We start from the raw sequence: 16376 nt of genomic DNA, 5'->3' as shown, positions 1-16376 counted from the left end.
ATTGTGCTAAATTTGTTCTGCTATTTCCTCTTTAACTTTACATACAGCAATTGTCTCTACAGAGTTATTGAGAAGGTGCCGTATTTTGTTGATCGGATCCTGGAACGTTTTGTAACTCCCATTTTGCATTAGCATCATCAAGCAGAAGAGAAGGGAGCTGTGCTGTGTGATTCTGAAGGTCATTGATCAATACATGTACATTTTGTTCCGATTTCAGACACCAGGCTACCAGTTATGGAGCGGTATGGCCCTCACAAGTGGCCCCCTCTACCTAAGCTCAGGGTGAATGTGCCTCCTCCCCCTGCCCCCAGGAACCTAGAAAGTCTCGCTGACGTCTGCCAAGAAATATTCCAGCTAGCCTCGGACATAGCATTGGGCCAGAAAAAAGTAGTGCTGTGTTGTTCTCTAGGTGGACAGGGAATATCTTTAGATCTCTGTGGAGGTAGGTATTCTTTATAGTCTAAGATGTTTATGCAGCTTCTATAGAGATGTAGTGAGTGGTTGGAGAATTCCAAGACGTGTTTTTTATTTTGTTCTTTATTATTTCCCAGTTGTCTGTGATTTGCATGTTTGCCAAGGCTCTTATTGAGTTAGCCTGATGTGACTGGGTTATGAAAGTAAATAAGAAAGGTTTGTTTTACTTTATGCATTCCTGTAATAGTAGAGTGGTTGTTTAAGTAATACACATAGTGCAGTGTTCAATGAGACACAGAGCCTAATATGTTCTGTTTAGCAAGCAGTGATTCAGTGTTTAATATGTAACAGCTGATCAGGGCAAAACAAGAGCTACTTAAACATGTTTTGTTTACATGAATATGCATGTGTGCATAATATTATTTGACTGTCAGTGAGCTTTAATGTTGATGCATATGTATGTTGTTTTTGGTGTGTTTTTTTCCCCATCATTTCAAAAACTGCTCAATTCATATTTTTCCAAAATTCCTTTCATTATCAGATTATTCATCCTTAACTTTTAATGCATTGGTATCATCAGGATGTAAAAGTAAATATGGGTAAAAAAGTGGGAGGAAATAGATTAGCTAGGGTATGACCAGCAGCTAACCCCCAATAGCCTCAGACGTGGATAGAATGTTCCAGCAGCCAAGTGTCCTTATAAAATGAATGAAGCAATTACAGGAATTCAAACATGATGCCTCTACGTTTTGCAAAGAATATATTGATTCAATCCAATTGTATCATAATCTGGTGCAATATGATATTGCAATAAAATGACTGGCAGCTTTGTCATATGTACAAAGGCTTTTGATGGTGTGTTTATTGGGTGTATACCTACACCACATTGTAATCCAACTGGAATCATTTGAAATGTCCAGATCTATTGATTGATGTTGTACACGGTACTCACATTTAGGAAGAAAGAGATTGTAGTCTATCGAATCAATAGTCCTACTAAGAGAGGGGAAAACCAAAAATCTGCCATAGATAGATAATAGTAAGATTAAAGGGGGGACGGGGTGCCGTCCATAGATATCATGTTTAGATATTGTTCATGTTGCTTGGTGGCTGGTTAAATTGCCATTATTGGTCATTGAAATATTCATGTTGGGTCGGTGTGTATCATCCAAATTGAGAATCAAAATTAGTTAGTTGAATGATCGTGATGATTATAAAGACCGAGTTTTAAGGCATTGTATATATTTCATTGTATTAGTAATACAAGTGCTGAGGAAACTTGTGTGATTTCATGCCTTTCATTTCAACCTAAAACCAGCGTCATAACCTCACACAAGTATCAAAATTTGCCTGGATTAGTAGATCAGTAATCAGATCCTTCATTCAATATTTCCCCACCATCTTCTACATCAGTGTTTTGTAAGCTTGATATCAATTGAATTTGGATTTGATATATATTACATACATTTGAAGCATTCCCATTTTAACAACCGTTTTATAACATGTAACTTTAAGGAGTTGTGATGTGATCATGTCTTTGGATTTATGCATGATTTTGTCCTGTAAGTTTTTTTGGGGGGTAATTTATACTAGATATTTATTGTAATAAAGTTCTCAGTGTTTTAAACATAAAAGACTGAAAAGGACACTATAAGTAAGACCAGTTTGTTCAAGTATTTCTTAGTACATGTACTTCAGTGATATCGCTTACTAGTGGTTTCAACTTGTTTGATATCAGAGCATGTCCTACTGTAATCTATATATAAATAATAAAAGGAAGTTGGGAATTACACATATGCATTCATTCCATGTGTCTAGCATCTAAATTCCTGTGAAGTTTATGTATAATAATGATTTCCTGTTTGTAACATTTCAAGTACATTCTACACAAGTCTGTGGAATTTAATCCATGTGAACTGTTTTGCCAGTCCTGCGTGCCATGTCATTGGGGACACCAATGACTTTTGCCAAGTTTTTGTCAGATTTTCTGGTTCCATCAGGTAATGGCTATTAGACACCTTTGCTGAAAGAAAAAAGTGAAAATTCTTGTGCGATTATAGTTAATTTTTAAGAATCAGACTTTGGCAAGCACATCCTTTTTTTTAAGGACATAAAAAAAAATGTATGTACTGGTATATGATATGTATTTTTTTTTTCTAGGAGAGGATGGTAATTTAGGTTTTTGATTATGTTGATCATAGATTTTGCTATGGAGAGGTTTAAAGTACAAAGTTCTAAAGTCTAAATGTATTGTAGGAGGGGATAATGGGGGACAACATCATTTTCCACAAGATACTTCAATCAATTTTCCTTTAATTGAGCTTGTTTTATTATCAATCTGTACAGGTAAAAATCTTGCCTTCGGGCATCGTTTGAGTTTTATGTAACATTTTAAAAATATGGACCTGAGGGAATCATTTCATTTTACGAGGGAAGCAGTTTGGCTTTTATCAAACTTTCTGGTTAAAAAAAAAACCTGTATCCAACATTTTTTTGTCCAAAGGCCTTTCACTTGATTGGGCTGTTTTGCTTTTAAATGGTTTTGCCCCCCCCCCCCAAAAAAAATGATTCGTCAGTATTTTCGGAAAATTAAACATTGTACAACAATTGATGTGTGTTGTATACCTGACTGTGCATACATCTGCTTATATTGATGTTATGAGTCAGCTGATGGGCTTTGCACCAGGTGATATAGAAATTACAAATAGAAGTTATCAGAAGCTAGAGATATAGGGGCAGTGCAGGTCCTATCTATCTTCCTGTTTGGGAGGGGAGGGTGACAGGCCATTAATAAGGGGGGTGGTTAGGAATGGACTTGTGTGAGCCGTTGCAGGAAATGTCTGTTTGATATATTGTGAATTTGAAAAAAACTGTAAGGGAAAATGTCAGTGATTGTGAAGGTTTTCGTGTTACCTCAGCCTTTTAAGCATCACGGTGAGTCTGCATGGTAAGAAAAGCTGTAAAGTCGAATGGGGAAAAGGTGATTTCTTAATGTTTTGATTGTTAAGTAAGATATCATACTGAAAGGATCAAACCTAAAGATTTGCTTATTCTATTCAAGAATTTAGGTATTTGTCCTATCAGGTTTCACATATCCCACAATGCATTCATATGGCAGTGCCACGTGATATCACAGATTTTGTTAACTTGACTTTTTTTATGTACTGTTGCCTATTGTAAATGACATTCATAAACTAGACTGTATAATCTTTTGGCACAATTGCATTACACATGTTACCTTTGATTCACCTTGACAAATTCACCATTTGACAAGAGTTGGTACACATATAGACTTGTGTTAGTAGTGTACCCATTACGTGGGGGTTAGCATGGCAAAATCAAGGCCAAGTGCAAGTGCAGTCATTCATTGTTCAGACTTTAATCTGCAAATCCATTGATTCCATACCTGCTTGCATATAGTTCTTATTACTGCATGGGGTTAAAAGGTTTATAATAGTTATACAAACACAGCAGGGGTGACACCAGACTTAATGTTAACAGTGTGCGACGTGTTTAATTAGAGGGGTGAGAGTGTGAAGTTTAATTGCACCAAAGGGAGATAATCTGTTTTAACAGGTAACATGCTGTAACAAATATTACAATTTGTAGCCCTTGGGATATGCTGACACCATGCCTTTTGATTTTGACTGTTTATCTTATCTTAGGAGTTCAGAAGATTGTGGTGGAATAGGACTCTAGTTTATAAAAGGGGAAAATTTTCTATGATGAGGAAGTGTTTAAAAAATGTGATCAAGTCAATCCTAGGTAACTTATTATGGATTTATTCAGCGCTTTCTACTATACCAATATTACGGCATTTATTTTTTTCTTTTTGACAAATTTGTTATCAATAGAGAGCTTACAAAAGGAGAACTTATAGTTTATGTTTTAAAGTCCTTATCAACTTAGTACTCATATTGAGTAATGACTAAGCGAACACAGTGTACCTGTACTAACAGAATTTAGTACTTTTATCTCCATGTATTCTTTTTTAAAGATTTGTTTTCAAGAAAAATTTTATAGAAATCGATATTGAATCATTTCATTGTTGGATTTAAAAAAAAAACTAAAATCATTCATTTCAAGATAAATCAGAGGTTTCATGTATATTTAATTCTTGTTAAGAATGCAGATGTTTTTTTTTCATAGAATTTCATTGAAAAAGTGGGAGAATGCTCGAAAATTGTTCAGTTGCATTGCATCATAAAATACATGTATCATCTTTCTCTTAATTTCATATGAACATGAACTTTTCTTCCCCATTAAACAATAAAAACTTCTCTTAGACTAAATGTGTGCTCTTTGCTTCAGATTTTTGAAAATAAAAATATACCACCACTTTGTTGCTCACTTCCTGAGCGTTGCTTGAATGCCAATGCATGCATTGTTTTATAAAGATTTAGAATTGATACTCAACCATCAACAAAATTTTGCAGTAGTTTAATGTTTTTGGAGGCATGTTGAGTTATGTCTGGGCTCATGTTTCTTTCAGCCAAAGCGGCCACAGTACTTTGTGCCATTGGCATTGGGTTTGGAATTGGAAGCTACCTCCTGTACAAACTCTACTGTCGCCTGTTTCCGTCGGACCCCAAGGACAGGGAACCAGTCTACACCGCAGACAAGTCCTGCCAGCGCGACCAAAGTAATGATGTAAGTACTAGGAAAATTACACTTGTTTTTTTTAATGCAAGAACCTGGTATGGACAGTGTATCAAAGTCAAAATGCCAACATTTAGTTAAGTGGGTATAGACACAAAGTGTGATGACCAGTTGATAGGCATTCAGATAGGTCATTTTGCATTAGGGTAGACTGTGTCTTTGAATGCTGTACTTTCCCTACTATTTTTATTCAGTGTGAGCAATTGTGTAATTTGCATTTGGATTGGGTTTAGTTATAATCAGGATTTTTTAAGGATACTTTCATTCTTGGTTGCCAAAAGTATACAGAAATTTCTATACCATCCCAAGATTTATGCCTGTGAGTCACTTATATAGAGAAAGTAATGCATAAACTCCAATATTAAGGTAGAAATGATGTAGCAAAAGTGATTGTCAACTGAATCTTGACTTAGGTAAGTAATGTATTTCTTCCCATTAAGCCTAAGGTATCCTGAATTACGTAATGTATTTCTTCCCACTAAGGTATCCTGAATAATTTCCCTCCAACCGATTGGGCACACTTTGGTGATCAATATCAGGGCCGGCTTTCTCTCGATGTTGAATCATCACAAATCCACCTTGTCTGGCCGCCGATTTAAATCTCCTCATTGATCTCGCATTCACCCAGTCTGAATTGAGAGTTACCCCCCTTCGACTATGACAGGAAGTCCAATTGTCAAGGACTCAGACTTTGTGAGCTGCAGTCACATGTAGCGAGATCAATGCAGGGTATGACTAAGGTCGAGGGGATGGGACCGTCTGTCTGTGTGTCTGTGAACTGAGCACCGTGAGTATTGAGCAGAGAACTTGGCAGATTTTACTCCATTGATTTTTTTGTCCATGTTTTTGTGTGTCAGAGTGTGTAATACATGTATGTGTATTGGTCGTCGGGGTACATATGTTAGATGTGTCTAATCTCTCTCTGTTTCATAAAGATGTTTTTTATTTTATGATGACTGTAATGGATTTGGCTATACCTGAATTTATAGCTCCGTAAGATAAGCTTCCAGTAGATATTGTTCATATGACCTTCACCTCGTGTGCAGTTCCTATTGTTGAGATCCTGAGTGCTTTTACATTAATCTGGCTGTGAAATGTTTGTTTTGTGGTCATTAGAATTTGGTTGGTTTTTAGTACATGTGGATAATACTAATGAAGTATTCCACATACTGATTGACAGATCTTTATTCAAGAAAATTTAAGAGGAGTTTAGAGGACCTTGCTTGTCAAAACAACTTTAATTTGTTGTTCATGGGTTGTCTCTCGATTTCCATGACTCATTGTGTCACATTAAATCTTCTCATGTGACTTGTGGCTGGTTAAACATGGTGTCCTGTTCTTCTTAATTACAGAGACAAGTCTAAAGATGTTGATTTTTCTTTGAAAGGAGATTTTCATTCCATAGAATAGATGCTGTTGCTTTATAGATGTCTTAAAATTGACCATTGAACTTTTTGCACCATTGTCTATTACTAAGTTGATGTGTTTTGTCTCTAGAAGTGAAATTGAATTAAAACAGTTTATTACGGTACGCAGAAAGAACACTGTGTGGTAGTGAAGCCACCATTTTGTAATGTATAATGATGCCGGAGTAATGACACATACAGATAATCAATAGATCAACTGGAACTGCACAGGAATGGAGGATACAGCATCTGACATACCCGCATTATACTTGTAATGATAACCAAGACAGCTTGTGTGGCCTGCTAAGCAGGCCAGTTTCTTCGAGGATACCCTATCCTTTGCAGGCCTTTCTGTCTGCGACATTTATTGTCCTTTTTCTTTGACATCATACATATTTACCATAGAAGATCTGATTATTATCATATTTACATCTATTTAGTAAATGGAGTATTGTTCTATCTTCCATCTTTAATGACCTAACGTTAAAAATAGATTTCATGAATATGCACTATAAGTTTTATAATGGTAGGCCATCTGGTTTCTGACATATTGAAATTGGAAATTTGTAAAATCCATGTTAATTATTTCAGACAACTTCCAGAAAGGCCTAAAATAAAAATCAGTTAATTAGTACAGGATGAAAACAGATGTTTTTTAGTAGATGGATAGGGGAAAACCACAATGAAGCCTTGTAAATAAAGTTGTCTTGAATTATTTCCTTAAAAAGAAATATACTTATTTAAATTGTCAAATAAAGTTTATTTAAATAAACAATCTCATTTTTTGAGTAAACTTGTGCTGTACTCTGTAAAATAGATTACATGTACTGCTGAGGAGATATAATGTGAGGACAAGGATTTTTATGGACAATAAGGATATGGTGGTTTAGTAAAGTGCTTGAGTACTTATTTACTTGTCAGCTTATGAAGCAGTCAGTAGTTTATCTATGTGAGGAAGTATATTGTACTAGTACTGTAAAATCATTAGAATTCATGGTGGCTCAATTTTCGTGGTATTTGAAGGTAGCTTTCCCCACGAATAAACATCCTGGACATCGTGGACAATAATAAATTTTGAACGTGCTTTTTTTTTTACCTATAAAACTGAAAACCGAAGCATCCATAAAATTACATCCCAATGAATAAGCAAAAACCCAACAATCCACGAAAATTGGCCCCCACAAATTTCAATGTTTCCTCAGTATTAGGAAACAACCTACACTCAAAACAATTCTTGAATATATTAACCTACAGTTTTCTAATTAGGGTTTTTGTTGTATTTATTGAATCATATACTAATATATATATCTGCATATAGATTATGTTTCTGTTCAATTATGATAGTGAATGAATTATCAAATGATATGTTAATGGGTTGGTTTTCTTTAATTCATGTTGCAGGCAGATGTTGAGGAGAATGAGATGGGAAACTCTGGCTCCAATGAGACGGTGCCAGTTCGCTATGATGCAGTAAATGGCGTTCAGTTTGGCAGCTGTCGCACCAGAAACCAGGCGACCAGTCCCATACTTGTCCGACAGCGGAGGCCAACAAAACACCAGCGATCCCACAGGAGAAGTTCCGATGTCGACGAAACTCGTCTTCTGAATCCTCATGAGGACAGCTCCTCACGTGTTCAGGAGGACTCGGTAGATAGACTAATTCACAGTGCATCTGACATTAGCGCCGCAGAACCGAATAGCGGGTCACTGAAGGGAAATCTCAGTCTTAAGTCTTTGTATGAAAGGAACTATAAATATGGCTTCGATGAGCATTTCCAGTCGAGCAAGGCGCACCTGTACGATTCTTCTGGCGACAGTTTACAGATAGATGTGTCTAGTTCTCAGGATCTTTTGACTGTCAGCAGTGTTTTATTGACTCCCCCATCAGATGATGACCGAAACAATCAAAACCAGGAAAAACTTGCAGGTGAACAAAAACCTTCTGTGAAATTTTCAGAGAACATTCCAGATCTTATTTCAAATCTATCTGCAACTGACTGTAAGGATTTAATTGGTGATGAAATTAATGTCGCTGACCAGTCGGTTTGTGTTTGGCAAACTACAGACAGTTCAAACCATACCTCACCTTTTCACTCCAGTGGAAGTGCAAAACTCTTTAGTAACTACACAACAGATATATCAGGAAATTTAAGTGTTGATGACGACGAGATAGATTCCTCGCCTCTACACAGAGCCAAATGCCCTGATGGTCAATTCAGACAAACACTTCTCCAAAGACTTCATGAAATTAACACATCTAGTACATCAACTTCTTTAAATTCCTCTCCGGATGCATCACCTTGTAGATATGCAAGGAGTAACAGTTGTGAGAGACAAGAAAGTTTGTCGGGTTTAAGTGAAAATGAAATTTTTACAGAATCTGCTGAAGTAGGCCAATCAACGGGAGAATATTTTGAAAAGATTGAACACGAAGTTGATGATATTGTTGATGAATTCGCTGATTTAACTGCAAAACTTGATGAACTGAAACAGTTAGCAGCAAAACATTCCAGCGAGGACGATATGGAGTACACGCCTAGTGATCCGCTTGCCAAAAAGGCCTGTGAATTTGTGGAGAAAGCTAGAGAGAAATTTCATCGCTCGCAAAGCGACACATCTCTCAGCGAAAGTGCAGTTGACACTGATGGCATTGACCTTTCTTGGGACAGCGAAGGTCAAAGTCAGTTAAAGTCTCTGATGAAACGCGTCAACAGTCTTCCGTCAAAAATGGTGACTGAATCTCAGGGATCTTACAATAATGTAGATGCCTCAGACTCTGAAGACAAAGAAAGAAAGATTTCCACGTCAGATGGTGCTATTATTTTTTTGTCTGACAATTTCGAAGCGTGTGATAAACTTCTGATTGGTGACAGTGACGTTTACAGTGATCAGATGGATCAGGGACAGACAACTCTAGATGAACTGGATACAGACAGTGCCTTTGATATGGATCCAGTGGAGTTGGTTTCATCCAGAGAATTTTCTCCAGGTAAAGATTGGGCGAAACTGAGAAAGGGGGGTGGTGGTAAATGGGAAAAAATGGTTAGAAGAGGGAAAACCCCCAGCTACTTCATTTCTCTTCTTGAAGGTTACTACATTGACCAGAATAACAACACTTTTTCATTCACAGTAGGTGTAGATTCTAAGACTAAGAAGTGCCAATTATTTCTTGCCTATGCTCATTCTGGTTACAGTGAGACAGAGAGCAAGGCTTTGTCAGAACTCTTTGGATATTCTATTTGATCTCTAAGATAATTACCAATGTAGGATTGTATACTGTATTCAATGGACCAAAAGGCAGAACTCCCTGGATGTGCTTGTTTCTGACTGAGTTTTGCTCTCACTTTCTTTAACTTTTCTAGATCTTTTTATCATACCTATTTAAATGTGACTGAAGATTTGGCTTTTTTTTCTAACCTTTTAGCACTAATATTTAACACAAAAGCAATTATTAAAGCCATGATTGGTGATGACATTATTCCATTCATTTTTTCTCATCTTATTTCATGATTTTTTTTCAATAAAAAAAAAATGTGTTTGATAATTGCATGTGCATTTGATAATATGCTATTTTTATATTTATTTGAATAAATCAACTTGCAAAGTTGCATGCTTTTTATGAAATGTACATAAATGACAAATTTCTTAAATGAATGTCTCAAGAACATGCTTTAAATTGCTAATATTCTTTTCACTTTTGCTTTACAAATTATTAGTAATTTGTTTATTTTTGTTGTTTTTGATTTGTTGTTAAGTTGAACTTCAAATTATACTGTTGTTGCTGCCATATTTGTTTTTGTTGAAGTTTGAAATTTGATAAAAAAAGAAGAAAAGATTTTTTTGTGTTTCTTTTTATTTTGAGTGTGGTGTGCAGAGCGTCTCTTTTTGTTTGCAATTATTTAAAAAGGGTTTCTGGAATCCTTCAATTCATTCAGTTTTCATTTTGTGCAAAATACTGTATTTTGATCTTGTTAAGGTCCTTTAGAAAAGAAAATGTAACATTGACAAAGAATGGCATCATGACAACAAACTAATTTGTTCAAAGCAAGGCCATGAGTCAAAGGTCAAGGTCAGAAAAATGCTACTAAAGAAATAAAAGGAAAAAAACCCATTTACTGGTAACTGATTAAATACCATTTGGATTTCTGGTAACTAAGCTGGATTTATCATGCTACATACTGTTATTATACCCTGATCTGTCTGTAGACGCAATTTTGTTCCTCCTATATAAATTTAACCTCTGCATGGAGTAGTCTGAAAATTTGTAAATATGTTGAATCTATCTGAAGATGTGCACCTGCAATTTTTATTAAGATCAGACAAGTAATTATAGTAAACACTCTGAAATATATCTATTTAAGTACATCCAGATCATGTTTGTTCAAATCATGATCCACAAGAGTAGGGTGGGGCCACAAGGATGGTTGAATTTTTACATAGGAATATATAGAGTAAATATTTAAAAATCTTCTCAGAAACCAATCGGCCAGGAAAGCTAAAACTTGTGTCAAAGCATCCTCAGGTAGGGTAGATTCAAGTTTGTTAAAATCATGATCTTCAGGAGTAGGATGGGGCCACAATGGGGGGAGGGGGAGGGAGGGGGAGGTTGAATTTTTAGAGAGCTGAAACTTGTGTCAAAGCATTCTCAGTTAGGGTAGATTCAAGTTTGTTCAAATCATGATCTTCAGGAGTTGGGTGGGGCCACATTGGGGGTCCAATATTACAATGGAAAACATCCAATTATTCACAAAAACTGAAATGGTATAATGCAAGCATGTTGACATATTATTGATTTTATAAAATTGGTGAGATTTAGGCCATTGGAGGATTCCTAGGCCTTACAAGGGGTTCAAAGTTCACTGTATAGGTTTATATCCCATTTATAAACAGTTTTTTAGGATCTTTTCAAAAACTGCAATGCTCAATATGTGATATGACGAGAAAATCATCCTGTAATTATAAAAATAAGAATATCCAGGGGCAAAATCAATTTTTATTTATAAAGGATCTACATGATATACTTCATTGTCCAGATATTTTGTATATGTCTCCATAAAGCTGATTTTATTATGCGGATTGTTGCTCAGGTGAGCGATGTGGCCCATGGGCCTCTTGTTGAACAATCAACTTCCAATCCTTGATATTTCACAAAGACATACATGCTAGTATAAACCTCTTAACAATGCATGAATGCATGCATATAAATATATACCACTACAATGGTATAGGTAATTTTTCTATTTTTAGTGGGGACTGATTTTTAAAAAGATCAAAGTTACTAGTAGATTAGAATAACTCTAGTCAGTTTAGTTTGGTATTGGACAATTCACAGACAGGCAAAAACTATTACTCCAATGGGAAAGCTATAAAAATGTTATTTGTACACATCATTATCTTGTAAAGTTTTTGATGAGTATTTTAGTTTGTAAACACTAACAGTTGTGACCTTGACCTTTGACCTATTGATATAAAAACAGGTCTATGACCCACAAATTGAAATGCAAATTGCTTAGTAACAGTTCAGGGTTCAGGATCATATTTTGTCAATGAGTAATATTTGCATTGGTTAATCTTTTGCATCAATTTTCTTTTGCATTGTCTAAGATATTTTATTTTTATTTTTTATTTACCGGTACTTATTTTTTACAAAATTTGAGTTAATAAAGGAATAAGGAATCATTCTTTGAGTATTATGAGGTGATAATTTTGGTGGGGACGTAATCAAATCCGGAAGGGCTTTATGATAGAGTTGTTCACGCCCCGACCAAAATTATCACCTCATAATATTCAAAGAATGATACCTTATTACTTATATAATTTTCAGCAATTGTACAACTATTTGAATGTTACAAGTTCATGTATGTGTATGGACTATTTTTATATGTGGAATCTATCTTTTAGGCATTTCTATCTAATATCTGTAACCTTGTATGCCCTCTGAGCCCAAAATTGGAAATAAACTATTATTATTATATTATATAAGCAAACCCCGCTTGTGCCTCAATTATATGTCATTTGAATTTATTGGACTGTATAGTACTAAAATCGAAACGTAGTGTTACCACAGGCAAAACCACTGAAAAATGTAAATAATAAAAAATACAAATCACATGTACTTACTAGTACTGTATTGAATAAGGTATTTTGTTTTTTTCTTGGCTGCAAAAACGTTGCCCTTCCCATTTTAATACAACCTTTTTGCTTTTTGATACTGTAAATTTTAGAAAAGATACCGGTACCTGCAAAGTTATCAAAGTTAACAATGGCATTATCCTGATTAGGATATGTATCAAATGAGAATTTCAAATTGTCTAAAACAGTTAAACTGATACCATTATATAATGGGTTCATTTTTCTTAATTGAATGAATTATCAAAGGTAGTTGCATGCTCCCGGAAATGTTTAATCAGTCAGTCGTGGGAGATTGGGATATATGACCTCAGTTGTTTTTAAGTTGTCATTCTAGAATTACATGCCTCTTCTTAGAACATGAAATAGCTCCGTACATTATGTTAAAAGGTGATAAAAAAATTTAGAGGTTTATCTCTGCATAATAAAAACTCTCAAATTTGAATATTGAAATAATGTGGTCAAATTTATATTGGAAAAATTTTAAAACTATCATGGACTTATTAATGGAAAGCTTTGTATCTGTCTAGAAAAATCTAGTTAAAAAGAGACATGCATGTTAGGTGTAAAAATCATAATTGATGGTGTAGAAACATAAAGAGCCAAGTTTTGCTCATTTGTTTTTTTTTGTTTTCGGCGTTTCATGCCCTTTCCCTATAAAACTAGCCTTGCATGACAATACATTTTTTTTTTAACTTTTGGCGCAAGGACTGCATGGTTTAAGAGAATTTTATTTTTAATTGCGTCGCGTGAATTCTTTGCATCAGTTGTCTGTGTAGGGCTTTGTGTGGCATTAAGCCTGTGACCATAGCAATGAGAGATGCGGTGTTAGCAGGCAGATAAACAAACAATGGAAGACAACTGTCATACACACAGCGGAGAGACTTAAGGAGGGATTTTTATTTTATTTTGATTTTACCCAATTGTCATGGGTTGTTTTTTGTGGATTACAAATATTCGGTTTAGAGGGGGACATTCAGTGAAAGGTAACAGTAAACAAATAAAAAAAGATATTAGTACTTGTATTAGGAATTACTTTTATGTAACGGTGGTGTGTGATATTTATATTTGCTTCCTGGTTTCAAATGCATGAGACCAGTTTTTTGTAGATCTATATTTTTTCCAATATAGATGGCTTTAAAATGTTGAAAAGCAGCAAAATAGAGACAAAAACATCTACAATTTTATCAGTTTTTCAAATATTTGAAGTTTGCATTTTAAGACAAAATTTAAGTATTTTCTTTGATTGCCAAGGATTTCTAGGACATAATTTTCTTTCATTTCTCTTTGTTTTTATTTTCATGCAATTTATTGATTTAGAATGAATGAAAGAATTTTTACAAAAATTCTAGATCTTGGGTAGGTTTTTTTTTATCAATTAAAATCCCGTTTATTTGTACTAAGCTAGTGTTTTATTGAAAGGTTTTTATCAATGTCAGTGTTAATCTTAATCAAAATTTATCAGCTACATTTACGATTGTAAAAAAAAATGCACAAAAGTAATTGTTAACTCTTTTTTACATTGCATTGTATTATCTGGCCAAGTTATTCATCAATTCATCAATTAATATGTGCCAAATTATTCATTCAATTAATCAATTAATATGTGTCCGCTGAGTGATTTATGTGAAATCAGATCTATAGAATTCCTTTCCTAACAGTTTTGTGATATACTTGTATCAGATGAATGTTCGACCAGTTGTAACCATTTATGTATGTACCTGACCATATACATTTCAAAACACTGTCACATGCATATTTTATGATGTGGTTTTTTATGCAATAAGGGAATATGACATTTTGAAATTTCAGTTGTGTTTTATCAATCTAGGTGCCCTTTTTTAGTCCATTTATAAATTAATTTGCATGCTAATATTACATGAATTTTCTGTAAATTGAGAGGAAACGGTTACAGCTGCTTGAGTGACAGTACCTGTCTGATTTATACCGATCAACTTAACAGATGGCATGTTGTATTTTACAGGATCTCTGAATATCGGACCAAAGCAAGACATTCTAGAGTACTGCAAGGCAGAATGGCGGGGACAGACCAAAAGAGCCAGCATCATGCAGAAGGTAAAACATCATCGAGCTCTTGATTTATTTCACTTATCATTACTCACAAACATTTGTTTTCATGGTAAAACACACACACACACACGAACGAATGCATACGTGCACATGCACCCACACACACACTGAAATGCATGTATACAGTTGTATTTTTTTTTTAAATAGGATTTTTAAAATTTTAAATATTGATTTAAAATTATGATTATTAGAGCACAAACATTTTTGTTAATAAAAAATTCTGCTAAAATATAAACCGCTAGTACTAATACTTATATTTTACTACTAACATATTTTAAAATAAAAATCCTAATTTTTTAATAAACCCAGAAATTTAAATGGATTCATCTTGCCTGGTAGTGAGTTTCCAAAAAAAGGATAATAACCATTTAAGCCTGTACATTGCTGCATACAGTGTGGCATGAACATTTTTCACAGCCAAAAAGGTAAAAATTGTGGACTTTTAAGATTCATGCATTTTACTAAATCTTGTTAGAATTATATAATAGTATGTTTTTATGAAATCTGTTTGACCAAGTCGTGTAGTCATTTATCCTCTGTTTTGGAGTTTCCATTACCAGTAAATGTCAGGAGATAAAACGCCTATAGGATTACCTCATATGAGAGATGACTTGGTAACATTCACAGAGACAGACTACCGTGGTAACATTTACAGACTACCGGTAATTAATTACCAGTAGATTTAATGAACAAAACTACATATTGTCTTGTCCTAATGAGGAGTCATTAATCTAAGGTTTGCTTCCAGTGCTGCATTCTCAGCCCTGGTAATGGGTGCAGATAGCACTTATGGAGACATCTTTAATTAAACCCGTGAACTTTAATTCAACCTTTAAAAGCATAAACTAAGTTCCTATTTATAGACAAAGGTGCTGCATAAGCTATTGGTGAAAATGTTTTTTTTAAAGCAGATCTATTCATGCATTAGATATTAGAAAAAAAAAACTTTGCTAAATATATGCACAAGCACAAACTAATTTAAGCACACAAGGCTAAATATTGTCATCTTACGGAATTACAAATTCATTTTGTGAAACATTATTGTGCACCTAAAGTTTTGAACCTTGGGGGTCATGTGTTATGTAATAATAGTAGATTTAACATTTATCTGGTAGTTTTGTAAATGATACCCATTTAACAGATATGACTTGGACATAAGTTGATATGGGCTACCATGCTGATGATGCTGTGTGTGAAAAAGTCATGATAATTAAGATTTTATTTACATTCAGTACCGCCACTACACAGCCACTGTTCACATCTATGATCCTTGCTTACACACATGAACTCTGTAACAAGATTAAAGACAGTTTCTGGAACCTTCAATTAATTAAGAAGTCTTGTGTATTGATTAATGCATATTTTATCATACCCCCGCAAATAAAGTTTATGGGGGGGGGGGTATATTGGTTTCACCCTGTCCGTCTCTCCATCTGTCTGTCTGTCTGTCTGTAGATGCAATTTTGTCCCCCTATAGAATTTTTACTACTGCATGGAACAGTCTGAAAATTTGTAAATATGTTGAACACAATCTGAAGATGTGCACCTGCAATTTTTTATTAAGATCAGACAAGACTTAATGATTTCATGACAGTTTTCATTTTCCCTATCCTATACATTGTACACTGATGTTGAAAAGTAAGGGAGGTTATCCTTACAGATTTTGTTGATTAATTA

General features: G+C 34.6%; 1 protein-coding gene across 11 annotated transcripts in view; it reads left to right on the top strand.

Annotated features, from left to right (window-relative positions):
* The window catches only part of LOC128165242 (uncharacterized), a 28281-nt gene that overhangs the window by 4211 nt on the left and 7694 nt on the right, over positions 1 to 16376 (top strand). For 3 of the 11 annotated variants that reach the window (XM_052829582.1, XM_052829594.1, XM_052829573.1), the window contains exons 2-5: positions 218 to 442; positions 4907 to 5064; positions 7881 to 9468; positions 14593 to 14684. In XM_052829582.1, the coding sequence (XP_052685542.1) occupies positions 235 to 442; positions 4907 to 5064; positions 7881 to 9468; positions 14593 to 14684 (2046 nt within the window). In that variant the 5' untranslated portion in view covers positions 218 to 234. Of the gene's footprint in view, positions 1 to 217; positions 443 to 1678; positions 2415 to 2979; positions 3362 to 3385; positions 3991 to 4079; positions 4180 to 4906; positions 5065 to 5167; positions 5861 to 7880; positions 9469 to 14592; positions 14685 to 16376 lie in introns of those variants that run through there. The other 8 variants (XM_052829624.1, XM_052829640.1, XM_052829633.1 and 5 more) reach the window with 8 other exon arrangements.

The sequence above is a fragment of the Crassostrea angulata genome, chromosome 1 (genome assembly GCF_025612915.1).
Source record: "Crassostrea angulata isolate pt1a10 chromosome 1, ASM2561291v2, whole genome shotgun sequence".
Taxonomy (NCBI): domain Eukaryota; kingdom Metazoa; phylum Mollusca; class Bivalvia; order Ostreida; family Ostreidae; genus Magallana; species Magallana angulata.
The sequence above is the reverse complement of the archived record's forward strand: the minus strand, read 5'-3'. Positions and strand labels throughout refer to the sequence as shown.